The sequence below is a fragment of the Tamandua tetradactyla genome, chromosome 13, assembly GCF_023851605.1.
Source record: "Tamandua tetradactyla isolate mTamTet1 chromosome 13, mTamTet1.pri, whole genome shotgun sequence".
NCBI lineage: Eukaryota > Metazoa > Chordata > Mammalia > Pilosa > Myrmecophagidae > Tamandua > Tamandua tetradactyla.
The window spans coordinates 56,915,145-56,932,245 of record NC_135339.1 but is presented as its reverse complement, the minus strand read 5'-3'; the positions used below and the strand labels follow the sequence as shown (position 1 = coordinate 56,932,245).

The 17,101-nt window shown below is 38.8% G+C and overlaps 1 protein-coding gene across 7 annotated transcripts in view; it reads right to left on the bottom strand.

Moving 5' to 3' along the window:
* Window positions 1–17,101, bottom strand: part of ENTPD1 (ectonucleoside triphosphate diphosphohydrolase 1) — a 219,492-nt gene that overhangs the window by 134,791 nt on the left and 67,600 nt on the right. For 4 of the 7 annotated variants that reach the window (XM_077125566.1, XM_077125572.1, XM_077125571.1 and 1 more), the window contains exon 2: window positions 16,591–16,720. Coding sequence is in view for 1 of the 7 variants with exons in the window: in XM_077125569.1 (XP_076981684.1) it covers window positions 16,012–16,045 (34 nt within the window). In the remaining 6 variants the exon portion in view is untranslated. Of the gene's footprint in view, window positions 1–16,011; window positions 16,280–16,590; window positions 16,721–17,101 lie in introns of those variants that run through there. The other 3 variants (XM_077125568.1, XM_077125569.1, XM_077125574.1) reach the window with 2 other exon arrangements.

The window sequence follows — 17,101 nt, the reverse complement described above, 5'->3', positions numbered from 1 at the left end:
ACTCGGACATGGTTTTGCAAAAGCATTTGTTATGCTTGGTTTCTTGTTCAAACAGAATTCATTGTATCCACATCAGCAAAGCAAAGTTAGCTGTGGCTACATGCCAAGACATGAAAATAGCCTTGTTACATAGAATTCAATCTGATAATTGTAGTATCAAATCTTTCCATCCAGGACACAGGATATTCCCACTGGTTTAAAAAAAGGGGCGGGAGGTCTCTAAGTTGACTCTCCATTGGATCAAAAAGTTTCCAAATAAGTGTCACTGGGGAAAAGGCAGAAACTCTGGGGCCAGGGGAGGGCAGGAAGGAGTAGTGACTGCTGGCTCCAGAACTTGAAAAAAATAATAATAAAAGGAAGGAAAAGGCCTACAGAAACACCCTTATACGGGAACTCTGCCAGAGAACTTAAAGTAGCTCCGAGAGGGAAAAATGTTGGTGTTAAGCAAAATTTACTACATTAACTACCACACCCAACCCCACCAAATGCCCCATCACTACTTGCTAAGCAATCAGACACCAAAGGGCATAAAACTCTGTCTTCTACTTCTGGATACTGCTGGTCCTAGGAAACAGTAGAAAATTTTGAAGAACACATGGCCTCTAGAATTTTAAGCTTAAGACCTTAACAGCACTGTTCAACCACCCAGCTTTTAAAGACAATAATAGTCCGCAACACCAGGCCAGTCTATCGCAGGAAGCTCCTCTGTTGCTGTAATGCCACCGCCTCTGTAGAGATCAGCCAGAGGTGACAAACCCTTGAGGCAACATCAAAATCTGTCCCCCTCCTCTCCTTTACATTAAGCCTTTCATTAACCACCAACCAGCAAAGCCCAAAGAAAGAAGCAATTAGGAAAAAATAATGGGAATGATGGGACTTTTGAGACCATTATTTAAGCTAAACGGTTCTCTCTAGGTACAAACTTCAAATCTTTAAAGCCTATCCTTGGGCTCCCCAGCTATCCTCCAAATTCTAAAAGGATAAATTCTCTTCTTCCAACAGCCATTTTAACTTGACATTTATGTGCTGCCTTGCATTGCTAGCTTCTTTTCATGTGGAGTAATACGTCACACATATATAACCTTAGTCTTCCTTCACGTTCTTTTCTCTTATCCCCATCTACTTTCTCCCATGTCTCGCAGCACCTGGTTCGGAGTGCAGACGTTCTTAATAAATAGCTGATCTTGCTTGGTGTTCTACTTTGCTAGCTGCTGGAATGTGATATACCAGAAATGGAATGATTTTTAAAAAGGAGAATTTATTAAGTTGTTAAGTTTACATTGAGGTAGCTCATAAGAGAGCCACAGCATTATTGCTGTATTTCCTTACTAAAACGACCTTCTGAATCTGTGTACTCTCAAGAATGTGTAAAAACATGCTTTGTGAAAGAGGTAGTGAAACAAAATGTCTACTTTCCAGATAAGAGAAATAAGCTAAGAGCCAAGCTTATAGCACCGCCCCTGTCTATTCCCATGGAAACTCCTGCCCTGTAAATTCTGTTTAGTGCCGCCCTTGCCCATTCCCATGGTAATTCCCACCTTTCTTGCAAGCCTATATAATCTGGAAACAAAGGATATTTAGGGCTCAGACTTGGAACAGAAGTCTTCTGGGTCTGCTGTGGCAATAAAAGCTTGTTCACTTCTCAGAGGCTTCAGTGCTTTCTTGTGTGGTGTTTTTCCCTACTTCAACATGCTCTAAGGCCGTAAAAAAAAAAAAGTCCAAATTAAAGCAAGTCTGTAGAAATGTTCAACCTAAGGTATCCAGGGAAAGATACCTTAGTTCAAGAAAACCGATGATGTTCAGGGTTTCTCTCTCAACTGGAAACGCACATGGCGAACATCGCGGCATCTGCTAGATTTCTCTCCAGGTTTCTTGTTTCATAAAGCATCCCAAGGGCATCTTCCTTTATCTCCAAGGTGTCTGGCTGTGCAGACTCTAGCTCTTTCCAAATGATTCTCTCTTAAAGGGCTCCAGTAAGCAACCCCAATGGGTGGAGACACACTTCTATGGAAATCATCTAGTCAAAAGTTACCACCCACAATTAGGTGGGCCTCATCTCCTTGGCAACAGACAAAAAGCTCCCAACCAGCAATACTGAATGAGGGTTAAAGGACATGGCTTTTCTGGGGTCCACCACAGATTCAAACCAGCACAGTTGGCCATTCTGATCTCCCTCAAATGACTGTAAGAAAAAGTTAAATCTAAGTCAGGCCTTCTCATCTCACCTTCTGGCTAGGTACTCAAGGTAGCCAGGAGGATGTCTGGATTATTTCCAGCTTACTTACAGTGAGACTTGATTTAAAGTAAAAAAAAAAAAAATCAGCTTTCTCCCTCTCACCAACGGTTATCAATTTCCTTCACCAAATTTGTCCTTCTCAATCCTGTCCACACCCAATGCCTTGCCTCCCAGTGGACTGACTCCTGCTTCCAGTTTTGGTTCAGGAATATGACTCCTGGTCTGGTCAAGCAAACACAGCCAGCCCTGGATCATCAACTGGATTCCCTCACCCCTTCCCTGGGCCTGGGTGTGCCTACTCTCATACTTCCTTCATCGCTGACCCTTTCTCCATTCTGGAAAAGGACTGCATATATTTTTAGTTGAGCCCATAGCATATGGAAAGCCAGGCAGGCATAAGACACATTATTGGAAAAAAATTTCTAATCATTAGACTATCAGGCCTACATAGAGTCCAGGGGTTGATGCAAAACAGTCTTGCTTTTTCCTATGAGATGCGGGTCAGTTCATGTGCAATCTACTCTTGACAAGCATCATTCATGCATTCATTTATTCAACAAATATTTATTGAGCACCTATCATGTGCCATGGACTCTTCTCGGCACCAGGGCTCTCTTCTGGTCTCTCTGGTCTCCTTCATTTTCATTCCCTTCTTTTTTGCACTATCTTGGAGGTGCCAGCACTCAGTTAATTAGGTGGTGGTGGGATTCAGACTCTCCAGAGTGAAATATTTAAAAGCCAAATATTTCTCCAGCTAATATTGACCACCTCTCATACTTCTCCATCTCCTCTTGCTCTGTGACAAGGTTTTTGTCACTTTTCATTAGTTCTCCAAAGACTCCCTTCTGGTACCTCAGCCTGACATGGGCCAGGAAAGAAGTGGGGCCGGGAAGCAGAATATGCCACCTTTCTCATATTATCACAGTTTTTAAAACTAGAAAAATGTAAAAGGACCAGAGAGAAAGAGAGCACGGGCAAGAGAGAGAAGCCAGAACAAGACAAAGAAGGGGGTTCAAAGGAATTCAGCAAAAAGATGACTGTTTCACATTCATTGCTAGTTGGAACAAAACTCAAATTCAATTCTATTCAATTCAAATAAATACAGAATAAAATAAAATTTCTTAGAATGACTTTTAGGTTATGTAATAATTTAAACATCAGAAGCAGATTTTAATTGTTATTTTCTAATAACTGTCATTTCTCCAGAGAGGCTGTTCCTGATTTTCCATTCTAAATTAGCCCTTCCCAGACTACACTCTCTCAGGGCCCTGTCTAAGTGTTCTTCACAGCACTTATTCAATTTGCAAAGATTTACTTAAATCATTTATTAAATGTCTTTCTCCCACACTAGACAAGCTATAAGCTTGTCTAAAAGGGCAGGAACCCCTTTTGTTTTATTCTCCAGTGAATATCCAGACCCTAGCCCAGAACCTGCACTAGAAAGAGATAAATACATATTTATTGAAGGAAAGAACCAAAATTCTTTTTTCCCCCTCTATTAAATCCCTCCTTATACTTGTAGCTTCACCACTTTATCTCAGTTTTGTATACAATGCCTTAAATCCAACCTCACTAGACTCAAATAGAGGATGTCTTTGACCCAGCAATCCCATTTTTGGTAAATATATAAGTATATATGTGCATAGAACATACCATAACATGTTTAGTGCCAACAACAAAGCAAAGCAAGGTAATTATCTGGAATGGTTGATTAAATTATACTGAAGAGGAGGTAAGGGAGCTGGTGTTTATATGTTTGCACCTATCAGTCACTGATTAAGGTCTGAAGTGGGGGGGGGGGGGTCATAAATTCCTAGACACTTACGGCTTTCTGCACACATAGGCAAAACATATTCCTACAACCTGAGGGTAATCTACTCATAAAGAGACAAAGGGGCAGTATGCTGTTGGGAAGGCAAGTACATCAAGAGCCCATGTGCACAAAAATTGTAGAGATCTGAGGGAGTATGTGGACAGCACTGACAAATCTGCTATAGGTAATCTTTTGGTTAGTATAATATCACCGCATTTTTTAAAATAAATATCTGTATTTGCACATGTTTGCATGAGCATGAAGAAAGATGTGGGAGCATCCTTCTCCAGGGTATGAACAGAGGGTAGAAATGGATGGGGGCATGGGAAAGGAAAGAGATTATTAACTTTTTCTATATAAATGTTTGTTATTTCTACTAAATATTAAACAATTTAGTAAAAAAAATTTAGAGAAAAATAGCACTAAAACTTTTTAATAAATTTACTATTTCCAAGTAAAACTCCTTCTAAGCACATGGCTTCATCACACAAATCTCTCCTTACTGGTCCAAAGTATAGTGATAATCGTTAATGTTTTAAAATTTCATTATTCTGCATATAATAGCATTCCATATTCAAACAAAGAGTTTAGTTTCAATGCTTAATCATTTTACAATCTTTAAAATATTTTAAAGGTCAATTGGGGGTCTAGAATTAAAAGAAATCAAAAGTCAACAGTATTGAGTGTTGTATTACAAATAACTCATCTGGGGTGGTCATTAGATGAAAAGACTGGCTTAGTATTACGATACTAAGTCAGCTGGTGCAAACACAGCATAATTTACTTTTCCACCTAGAAAAGGACAGATTTCTTTTGATCCGGATTGAAAATCACAAACTGAATTCCAAAACACTAAAATACGTGTTTCTCAAGTGTCATAGAATCAAGAAAATACAGGCTATAAATAGAAAATGTGTCTAAGCCTACCCACTCAGTTACTCCCCATACTCTCTTCAAGGAGAAACAGACACTGCATAAAGGTGTCTGTTCTAAGCATCTGGAATAATGAAGAGGAAGTTGCTGGTCGACAAAGGTGTCTGTAGGAGGCAAGATGAGGAAGTGGAAGGATTCACACCCTGTGTGCCTTGATGTTTTATAGATCAGACAATATTTTTCTGCCTCCAGAGCCCAGAGAATGGATAATATGGATTTTACAGAATATGCTCAAGAACGAATTATGGCTAAGGGAAAGTAGAAGGAATTAACAGAAAATATTCCATTAATACTTGACTAATAAATAAATATTTATCCAATGTACAATTATTTGTTACTATGCTTTTTATTATGAAATGAGGGCAAGCTAGAAGAAAGTCATTGACGAAAATAATTCTTTCCCCTTTCTGTACTTTAACTGCCCTCCACTTCCCTCTTTTGTCTAGCCAGAAAAAGCTTTGTGGAGAAGAGACTGCAATATTTCCAAATAGCAAATAATAGTCATGATTTATTATAGATATTCTATGCTGCACTGCATCCCTTAGTGCCCTTGTCGTATTCTGCATTTTGTCTCAGTTATTTATGCATCGAGTAGGTTGAAATTTAATCCATTAGATTTATGTGTCCAAGAAATTTTATTATTTTCTTTTCTTTATATCAACTTAAATCCATTTCAAACCTCTGTCCTTCTGGAATGGCAAGAAATTAAATCTCAATCATAATTGGAAAGCTCTTGCCTTCCTGGTTTACATATGAATCTGAAAGGAATGCATGTACCAGAAAACGGGAATGACCTTTAATCTCTCACCTACCTTGATCCCCTCTGATATTCTCACTATCCAACCTTGAAACAGGCTTTCTACTCCGAAGCTAAGTAGGGTGGGGAAGGGCTGATAGGGAGATTTGCCTCAGTTGGAAATCTTGGTAAACTAGAGTCAAGCAACTTAAGGAAACTTGCAGTGCCTTTCATTAGTATTACCAACTCGGATACAACCACAGAACAAGAAAATGTCCCCTCTATCCATGAGCCCACGAACCTCCATCCTTTACCCAGAATTTCTACTCTTTCCTGGCCCCCAAAGGTATCCCTTCATTTCTTCTCTATTACCGTATTGCTTCAGGGAACCTTGCATAATCTCACTACTAAACTTGAGTAGGACTGGAAACCCACAATAATTACATCTTAATAAATTAATCTGCCACTTACACCTGTGTCACCACTTCTTTCCACCCCAAATTTCCCTTCATTCCTTCTCTCACCTTCCATTACCAACAGACTACTTTCTTGGAGGGAAGAAATTGTTACTCATCATGTACAACACCTAACAAAGGATTCTCAACCACTGTGCTCAAGAGAGCAAATCTCATTATTTTACATAGTTTCATATTAATTTGTATTAATGTGTAAAAAAAAACTATTTTTGCTACAACTAAGTTTAAATATTGTCACAGCAATGTCTGTGACATGAAACAAGACAAGTCAGGCAGCTGGATGTTGAACTTGACTGTAAATAAGAAGTAAAACATCAGTGCGTCATCAGATAGAAATTGTATGAACTTTGCTCCAAGAGCACAGTCAGAACAAAACTGGCTCTTCTTAAACAGTAACCAGTCCTGAAGAGCACCCACAGATAATGCTGTGATTTTATTGATACTGTGGTGGTCATTGCATTGTAATCCCTCCTAGCCTGATCAGTGCTGCTTGTAATCATTTAATTATCTCATAATATGTCTTAAAAGATTCTAATATATGAAGCGTGTCTGTGTGGCAAAGACTAGTAGATATCCACACACCTTATTCTCATTTTCTTCCTAACTAAAAAATTTTTCAATTGTAATGAACAATTTTAAGAGTCAACTTGGCAAGGCTGTAGTGTACAATTGTTTGGCCTAATACAAGACACGATGTGAAAATATTTTGTAGATGTGATTAATATCTACAATCAGTTGACTTTAAGTAAAGATTGCCTTTGATAAGGTGAGTGGGCCTTATCTAATAAACTGAAATTCTTAAGAGCAAATGACTGAGATTTCCCAGAGAAAAAGAAATTCTGCCTCATTGCTACAACATCAACTCCTCTAGGAGTTTCCAGCCTGCAGAGCTGCCCTACAAATTTCAGACTTGGTACCCCATGCCACCATGTGAACCAATTCCTTAAAATAATTGTATATGTGCACACACACAAACATACACACACAGACACACATATCCTGCTGATTCTGTTTCTCTGAAGAATACTAATACACCAATGTTTAGCTACCCAGCATAAAGACTACATTGTCTATTCTATCTTATGGCTGTGTGTTCAAGGGATGGTGAATCACTTTAGGACTAACAACTGTAGGTATCAGTAACTTCTTTGGTCCAAGAGAGAAGAGCAGAAACAGATTACTGGATCACATAGAGTAATCTGTGTTTATAGGAAGAGACAGCTTTCCGACAAGAGTTGTGGCTTCTGTATCAGATTGAGTCCCCTTAGAAGCAGACCCTGGGGCTGAGACTTGAGTGCAAGTAGTTTATTTTGGAGGGAATGGAATGGCAGTGGGGAAGTGAGACAAGTCAGGGAGGGGAGCCAATGCATTGGCTTTGATTGATCTGTACTGATCAGCAGATCACCATTGAGTGTAACTGTGGCTCAGTCCTTATAGGAACCTCAGCGAGAGGGCTGGGGTAGAGAAGCTCAAAGTTGCCCCAACCTAGGAGCATGAAAACAGGGGTCATTTATACACTAGTCTCCACACATCATTGGATAAGGGCTACTCCCTGGGCACATCAAATATCCTGCACTTTTGATCTGCCCTGCACATGGGTAGGGCATCCTTCCATGGCCAGGAAAAGCTCTCAGGAAGAATATGAGGTGTTTGCACAGTAAGATGCCACTACTATGAATAAGGAACAATAAGGGCTGAGGGTACATGGGTGAGAGATTCACAGAGTCTATTATAAACCTTTAATTAAGGAGTGCAGCCTCTTCTAATCTGTGGCCCAGCAGGATTGGAAGTGCAGAACATCCTCTGTGTACAATCACCAAATTCAGAGAATTAGTAAAATTGTAATTATAGTTCACTCTCCTCCCACCACCCAATCTCCTACTGAACCTAACCAGAAGCCTCCTGATGAAGTTCACGCCAGCCAGCCTCCTGGAACACAGACAGGATGCAGGAGAGTGAAGAATGGATCTGCGGAGCAGGTAGAGAAATATCTAGCACATCTGCCTTCAGCTATTTCCAAATTTCAATATTTAAAATCTTGAATAGCACTGTTTGACTATAAAGATATGAATCATTTATATATCAACTAAAACTAAAGAAACTCATGACTTGAAAGGACTTTAGAAGAGTTACCTGAGAGTTCAAGCAGTAGAAAGAGCACTATCTAAATGAGAGAACACTGGAGCTCTCGTTCTGAAGGCACTTTGGGTGATTTAGCATTTCAGGCCTTGTCCTCGTCCTTTTACTAGGACAAGCTCTATCACTCTAATAAATCTACTATGAAAAATCAAAAGAACGTGAAAATGCTCTGTAATTACAAAGGTTTTTCAGGTGTGAAGTGTTAATATACCTTCATTGCTCCAAAGAGATGAGATGCAGTCCCACTTTTAAACACATTCAGAAAGGAAGTACCAATATGTTAACTGAGTTTTTCAGTTAAGAAGACATTTACATAAATATTTACCACTACAAAATCTTTTGTTTAAATGAAACTGGGTATACAGAAATAAAATGAATTTATTTGCATTGATTTTCTTCTCACAAATCCCCTACCAAAAAACTTTATTCAATTAGTTATACATCAATTTCTAATCATCATATTTTCTAGTTAACTCTTTTTATTTCATAATGTATTTTACTTTTCAAAATTTATTTAATCTTTAGTCTCATCTTTTGTCCTAAGGTACTTCAATATTTCTGATGATCTAGTTATTATGCCCAAGATCATAATTCTTTGCCTTTTTCTTTTCACTTCCTTTTTAATGTGTAAATATAAACCTAGTGGTGGAGATGCCATTAGATTAGCATAAGAAATGCCAGGCAGAACATCCTCTGTGTACAATCACCAAATTCAGAGAATTAGTAAAATTGTAATTATAGTTCCTGAATGGAGATTTTTAAGTTTCTGCCTCATTATAAATCAGGAATCAGAATATGATTTAACCTAACCCAGATAAAATCATGAAACAAAAGGCAGTATTTCCTTTAAGGCTATCACACTGTTTTTGCCTTAAGATGCCAATCAGAGTATGCTGGTTTGAAAAGATTTATGTACCCTAGAAAGCCCATGTTTTAATCCTAATCAATCTTATAGGAGCAACTGTTTCTTCTCATCCTTATTCAGTACTATAAATTGGAAACTTGATTAGGTTATCTCCGCGGAGATGTGACTCAATCAATTGTGAGTATTAAATTTGATTAGATGGAGATTTGTCTCCACCCATTCTATGTGGGTCTTGATTAGTTTACTGGAATCCTATAAAAGAGGTATTTTGGAGAAATCTTCAGAATGCTGCAAAACTATGAAACACAGAGTCCGCCAGCTAGCAACCTTTGGAGATGAAGAAGGAAAATGCCTCCCAGGGAGCTTCATGAAGCAAGAGGTCTGGAGAAAAAGCCAGCAGATGCCGCCATGTTTACCACATGCCCTTCCAGCTGAGAAAGAAACACTGAACATCGTCGGCCTTCTTGAACCAAGGTATCCTTCCCTGGATGTCTTAGATTGGACATTTCTATAGACTTGTTTTAATTAGGACATTTTCTCAGCCTTAGAACTGTAAACTAGCAACTTATTAAATTCCCCTTTTAAAAAGGCATTGTGTTCTGGTATATTGCATTCTGGCAGCTAGCAAACTAGAACACAGTGTAAAGTCACTCATTTGACTGGCCAAAAGTTTTGAAAACAGAACTTTGGGGGAAGGAGAGTGTTTGTTCTTAACACACTACTACTAAGAAAATAAGCAGTTGTCAGTCCTTACCCATTATAACAAGGCAGCTGGAGCTTAAAGCCATTATGAAAAAAATAACAAATTTCCTAAGAGTACACACAAAGTGCCATTTTTATTGTTGACTCCATTGTTTCAATTTTAGGGGTGGGTGGGGACTGGCAGATTTAAAAGTTTAAGGGAAGGAAAGGGTTTTGCCCTTTCCTGTCCTTAAAGTACGTCTACTGTATTTTCATTAGCTTTTTAGCTGTTATCTCTTTGCTGCACATAAGGAACACAGTAGCACCTCTTTATCGCATCATTTTAAGAAAAGAAATAATGACTTCCTCAGTTTTCGTAAGAAGCAAAACAGACACAGTGGCTCAAGACAAATTACTTCAGGAAAACAACTTTTTTTACATAGACTCTCCTCCCAATAAGCAGAAGGAAACATTAAAATCAAAATCTCTATAAAGTGACAGCTATTTTCCATGTAGGTAATTTTCACTGCCATATTTGTGTTTCCTTTGTTATAATTTGTTGGAACCCCATTTAAAATGCTAGAGTACCTGGTATGGGTTTAAAGAGAGAAAAAGAGATACATTGGAGAAGAGATGACAATTCAAATAATATGTATTCAATTCAGTGGTTAGATAATCTAAATAAGCTATTACTTTTTATATTCCCAAACTTGCTAAAGGTTGCTTTAGTTTAGTTTGATTTCTGTTTTAGTTTCCTGCCTACAAAGACAAATTTCATACAATGGGTTGGTTTAACAACAGGAATTCATTGGCTCATGGTTTCAGAGGCTAGAAGTCTTGCTTCCCCCCAGGGTCGGTATCTTTGGCTCCTGCCAATCTCTGGGGATCCATGGCATTTCTATCATATGTCAATGCACATGGTGGTGCCTACTCTTTTCTCCTCTGGGTTCTGTTTTTTATTCTGCAATTTTATTGAGATATATTCACATATCCAAAGTATACAATCAGTAGTTCACAGTTTCATCCTATAGTTATGCATTCATCATCACAATCAACTTTTGAGCATTTTCACTACTCCAGAAACAATAAAAAATAAGAGTAAAAAAGAATACACATAAATGGCTAAGAGAGTTCAAATAGAGTCGAGAGGCTACCCTGGAGGTCACTCTCACGTAACCTTCAGTTAGACATTGCCACCTATCATAACTTGCCTAATACCAACCAAAACCATTCCAGCCAATCCTAAAGAACACCTAGGGCAATGCATAAGATTCTACAAAAGCCTCATGCACTAGGGTAACTTTCCAGAAATCTAAAACCTCCAGATGGGTCCTTGAACCAGATAAGTCCAAGAGGGCCAGGCCTCTCCAGAACATCAACTAGTTCCATCTCCCTATCCCATATTATTAACAGCCTCCTCCAACATGAAAAAATTAGAATGGCCATAGCCCAAATACCCTAAAGAGTGGGACAGAAAGATCAAAGGTGATGGTGAAGTTACACAGAGAAGGTAGGGTTTAACAAACAAATATGATTGCTAAATCATTAAACTGATATTTCTTTTAGTCTCCAGTATCTTAGAGCAGTTAGAAGTAAAAACCTAAAATTGTGGAATTGTAATCCATACCAAACTCTAAAACTTATTCCACAACTAATTGTTGTTCTATGCTTTGAAATTTATTACTTTTTTGTATATATGTTATTATTCACAAAAAAGAAAAAAAAGACAGTTGCTATGATGAAAAAATATTTATTCCTTCTAGCCTCTTATATTCTGGAGCAGTTAGAAAGAAAAATCTGAGAGGATGGCATAGTGTCATGGACAAAACTAAATGTTTGTCCATGACAAACTCTGGGATCTGTCCTGATACCACTTGTTGAAGAGTGCTTTGAAAACTATTGTTTTTTTTCTTTCTTTGCTTGTATATAGTTATATTATACAATAAAAAATTTTAAAGAAAAAAAAGAATACATGAAACTTCCCAGACTTCCTAGCCTCCTCTATCATTTATTTATCATTTGCCTTTATTTACTTATTTATCTGTCCATACACTGGATAAGAGGAGTGTCAGTCATAAGTTTTCACAATCACATGGTCACACCATAAAAGCTATGTAGTTATATAATCATCTTCAAGAATCAAGACTATCGGATTACAGTTCAACAGTTTCAGACATTCCCTCTAGCTATTCCAATATGCCAAAAACTGAAAAAGACAATCTACATAATGCATAAGAATAACATCAAGAAAGACTTCTTGACTCTATTTGAAATCTTTCAGCCACTGAAACTTTATTTTCATCTATCTTCCCCCTATTGGCCAAGAAGTCTTTCTTACTCCCACAATGCCAGGGCCAGGCTCATCCCTGGGACTCATGTCCCACATTGCCAGGCAGATTTACATCCTCTGGGAGTCATGTCCCACAAAGAGGGGAGGGCAGTGGGTTCACCTGCAGATTTGACTTAGAGAAAGGCCACATCTGAGCAACAAAAGAGGTTCTTTGGGGGTGATGTTTAGGCATAATTATAAGTAGGCTTAGCTTCTCCTTTTCAGGAGTAAGTTTCACAGGGGCAAGCCTCAAGATCAAGGGCCTATTAAATTGGTAGATCTCAATGCTTATGAGAATATTAGGTCTTTCCAGATGGGGCAGTTTAATATTTTCACATTTTTCCCAGACACTCAAGAGACATTTCTGTCTTCTGCCCAAATTACTCTGGGATGTATCAGGGCATCACATTAGCCTATACAAACCAACAAGATCTCATTCCCTATTCAAGGTTTCATGTAATTATGGTGGTTGAATAATCTGACCATACAAGTTAAGTTGGACAGTGTGCTACAGAAAATACATATTTTGCTCCAAATAAACTTTTCCTTTGGTTTTACACAGAAGATGAAGTTTTAAAATATAGTCAGTATTATTCTTTACCCTTTAGTCTGATTTACCTTAGTCCTAACCATATCAGCTTCAGTCATATCTCTTGGATTCTGACTTCTTTTTCATCTTAAATAATTGCGGTATGGGATAATGCTGACTTTCATAGCTGCAGAACTCTAGGTCTGAGTCTCAGGTGTCATGCAGATACCCAAAGTTCCAGGAATGACCAGGTTGTATACAAACAACACAGCATCTCAGAATTTAGAAGTAACAGCTACAACTCAGGAATAGAAGTGATTACAGTAAGAGCCAACAATCTAGGAGCCTTTATAATAAACCTTCCCTTGATAACATACGCTCTTGGATTCAATTTTCAGAGTTTGCAAGTTATAGTTAGTCCTTTCCATTCTGGCTTCTTTCATTCAACTTACTGTCCTCAAGGTTCATTCACCTAGTTGCATGGCTCACAACTTCATTTCTTCTTGCAGCTGCTCAGTGTTCCATTGTATGTATACATCACAGTTCACCCTTCCCTTCATCAGTTGATGTACCCTTAGGCCACCTCCTGCCATTCACTGCAAATTGTTAATACTACCACCATAAGCACCAGTGTGCAAATGTCCATTTGTGTCCCTGCTTTCAGTTCTTCCCAGTTTATACCTAATAACGGGGTTGCAGGATCATATGACAACCCTATACTTAGCCTCCTGTGGAACCACCTCACTGCTCTCCAGAAGGGCTGCACCATTTTACTTCCTTACAAACAGACAAGAGTTACAACTCTGTTTCTACATTTTCTCCAGCACTTGTATCTTTCTATTTATTTTTCCACAGTTTTATTCACACACCATATAATCCATCCTAAGTAACAATAATGTTTCCTGGTATAATCACATAATATGCATTCACTACCAAAATCTATATGAAGACATTTCCATTTCTTCCACAAATAAAGAAAAAGAGAGAAAAAATGAAGACTAAAATATAAAATAAAATACTAAGGAGAAACAACACCACCAAGAATCCCATATGCCTCCCTTACATCCCCCTCTTATTTACATGTAGCTTTGGTATATTGCCTTTGTAATACTTAATGGAAGTATATTAGAACGTTACTGTTAACTATAGAGCATTGATTGTATATTTTCTGTATGCCATCCCATTTTCAATACCTTGCAATGTCGACATTCATTTGTTCTCCCTCATGTAAAAACATTCTTATATTTGTGCATTTAATCACCATCATTGTCCACTGTAGGTTTTGTTAAGTTATATAGTCCCAAGTTTTATCTTTTATCTTTCCTTCTGATATCAGACATGCCCCTAACCTTCCTCTTTCAACCATACTCACACTCATCTTTGTTCAGTTTACTTACAACACCTACTGTCAGATAGTATTGTGCTATCCCTTTCTGGATCTTTGCAATCAATCTTGTTGAACATTCCCTACTTCAGCATCAAATGCCCAATTTCTACCCTCTTTCTATCTCCTGATAACCTGAGCTCTCAACTTTAACTCTCAAAGTTTTCACAATGTGATTTCATATTAGTAAGACTATACAGTAGTTGTCCTTTTGTTTCTGGCTAATTTCATTCAACAAAGTGTCCACAAAGTCACGTTATTGCACATAGCATGACTTTATACTGATATTCCATATCTCATTTTCTCTCTCTTTTTATTCTTACTGACAGTCTTCATTTCTGCACTTTTCTCCAATCCTCTCTCTCCTGTCTTTTCCTATCTGCCTGTAGTGCTCCTTTTAGTATTTTTTAGAGCAGATATCTGTTCACAAACTCAGTGTTTGTTTGTCTGAAAATATTTTAAACCCTCCTTCATTTTTGAAGGACTGTATGCCAGATATAGAATTCTTGGTTGGAAGGTTTTCTCTTTCAGTTACTCAAATACTTCATTCCACTGCCTTCTTGTCTCCATGGTTTCTGCTGAGAAATCTGCATAATCTTATCAAGCTTCCCTTGTATGCGATGAGTCACTTTTCTTTTGCTGCTCTCAGAATTTCCTAGTATGACTCATAATTTTTTGCTGGTGTCTGGGCATCTGATTTCCTTGATTTGTTTATTCATCGCTAAAGAATAGGTCATTTTCACTCTTTTACCTAGGGTTTTCTTGCTAGTTGGCTTTGTTCTCTATCTATTCTTGGCATTTAGTTCAACTTATTATAGACTTTTAGCATGGCTTCTGTTTAACTGGTCAGAATTTTTCAGCTCTTGTTCTTCTGGTTCTTGCCCTGCCTATATGGAACCTTTTTTTTTTTTTTTTTGAGGAGTGTCTCCCCAGATATCATGGGCCCCAAACAGATCTTCCCAAATAAGGCAAGCCTAGTTTTCAGGAGGAGGATGCAATCAGTATCAAGTTTCCCTGAGGATGAGACCCAGCAGTTGTCTGACTTTCCTGTGGCGCCTCGAGACTCTATGCTTTTCCCATTCTGCCCAGCAGGTGGTGCTTGTCAGCCCACAGCTTCCCACTGGTCTAAAGCAGTGTGGGGCCTTTAATTCTCAGCCTGCCAGGGGCATGGTTGAGATAGTGGCTGAGATAGAAGGCAAGCTGAAGCTGTTTCTGATTCCTAGCCCTGGGGTCTGAATTCTCTGAAGGATGGCCACCACTTAGGCTGGGCCCATTCTCTTGGGGAAAATATGCCCTTTAAAGGATTATCTCCCTCATCTGAGTTGCTACTTGGTCTCTCAGACCTATCTTAACTCCACCCTTGCCTGGGTCAGCACTGACGACTGAAAATGCCTGAGGCTTTCTCTGTGAGCTGCTTAGAACACTTTAAAGAAAAAAGAACAAGAACAAGAAAGAAGAAAAAATAGAGAGAGGAAAAATGTCCCTTGTCAGAGACAGTCCCCAGCCCCCAAGGTACACCAGTCAAGAGCCAGAACTGGTTCTACGTGCCCCTTTTCTTGGGGCACAGCCCTTTCCCAATATTCTAAGCTCCGCCAAATTCAGAAGCCTCTGTTGGGTTTTTTTTTCCCTTTGTCAGCCCGATCTCCTCTCTTCTAGGACAGACTTCAGGCAGAGAAATATTTCCTGCTTTCTCTGGATTTATCTGTGCTCCGAGCTTGTATTCAGCAGTTCAAATTTGTTAAATAAAATCACAATGGGAGCTTGGTTGAGCTACCTTCCCTCACTCCTAGTAGAGAGCCACTTCTTTTTCCCACAGGAAAGGGTCTCCACCAGTCTGCTGTGCCGGTGGGGGAGGGGCGCTAGCCTCCACAATTCGTGAGATTTACTTACAGTTCTGTGTTGTGATCTCGGGCCTTCCACCCATTCCGGACCAATGTCTGATGTGTGTCCAGTCTTGAATACCCCACTAAACAGTTGTTCTAGACAGTTTCTGGCTAGTTTTTCACGAGGTGTGTTAGGTCGGGGGAATAAGGGAGAGCTCTATGGCTGGAATCATGACGTCACTTCAGAACGGGAGGTAGATTGTTACAACCAAGGCTTCGCAAGCAGACATCTGTTCACTCATTGCTCAACGGACATCTGACCACCCGCTGCACAACCCCCTTGCATAATAATCCTTTGCTTGATGTGCCGCCCCTTTCATGTCATCACCTGACCCCTGCCCTTAAAAACCCCCACCCACCAAAGTCCCGCACGGACTCACCTCACTCCATCTTGGGTTCTGTGAGCTCTGCCCGGGAGCGCAGCCAATAAAGCACGCTCACTTAAAATCATTTTGTCTACTTTCCTTTCTCTCAAATACCTCATTTCTTAAAACCTTTCAAGGTGCTTTAGAGAACTAACTAAATCCCACAACTCCATACGCCACCATCTCGCCTCTTCCGGGTCTGTTGCCCAACAGATTCTTACCTTTCCCTGGGGCTTCTCTTCTGTGTCCAATTTCCTTTGCTTATAAGTACTCCAGCCAAATTAGATTAAAGTCGACCCTCATTCAGTTTGGGCACTTTTGTGGGGGGCATGATTCAATTCCCAACAATATCTAAAAAAAAAATTTTTATTAAGATTTCTTTAAATTTTTGGATGGAAGTGATATTTAAATAATTTAAGTTACCCAGAATGTTTATGCGATAATCTGATGTTTGTACAACTATCACTGAAAATATGGAAATTTTAGTTTTGTTTTTTTTTTTTTTTTGCAAGGGTAGACAAGGGGAAATGAACCTGGGTTTCCGGCATGGCAGACAAGAAAGAACTCTGCCACTGAGCCACTGGGGCCTGCCCTTCTTGCATTTTTTTCCTGTTTTTTTGTTGTTGTTATTTTTTTATTTTCCCCATTGCATTTTGACATCAGAATATATGTTTGCTAAGAATAATCATTAAGTAGATAATATTATTTTGGTTTAATTTTATTAGCCAATAA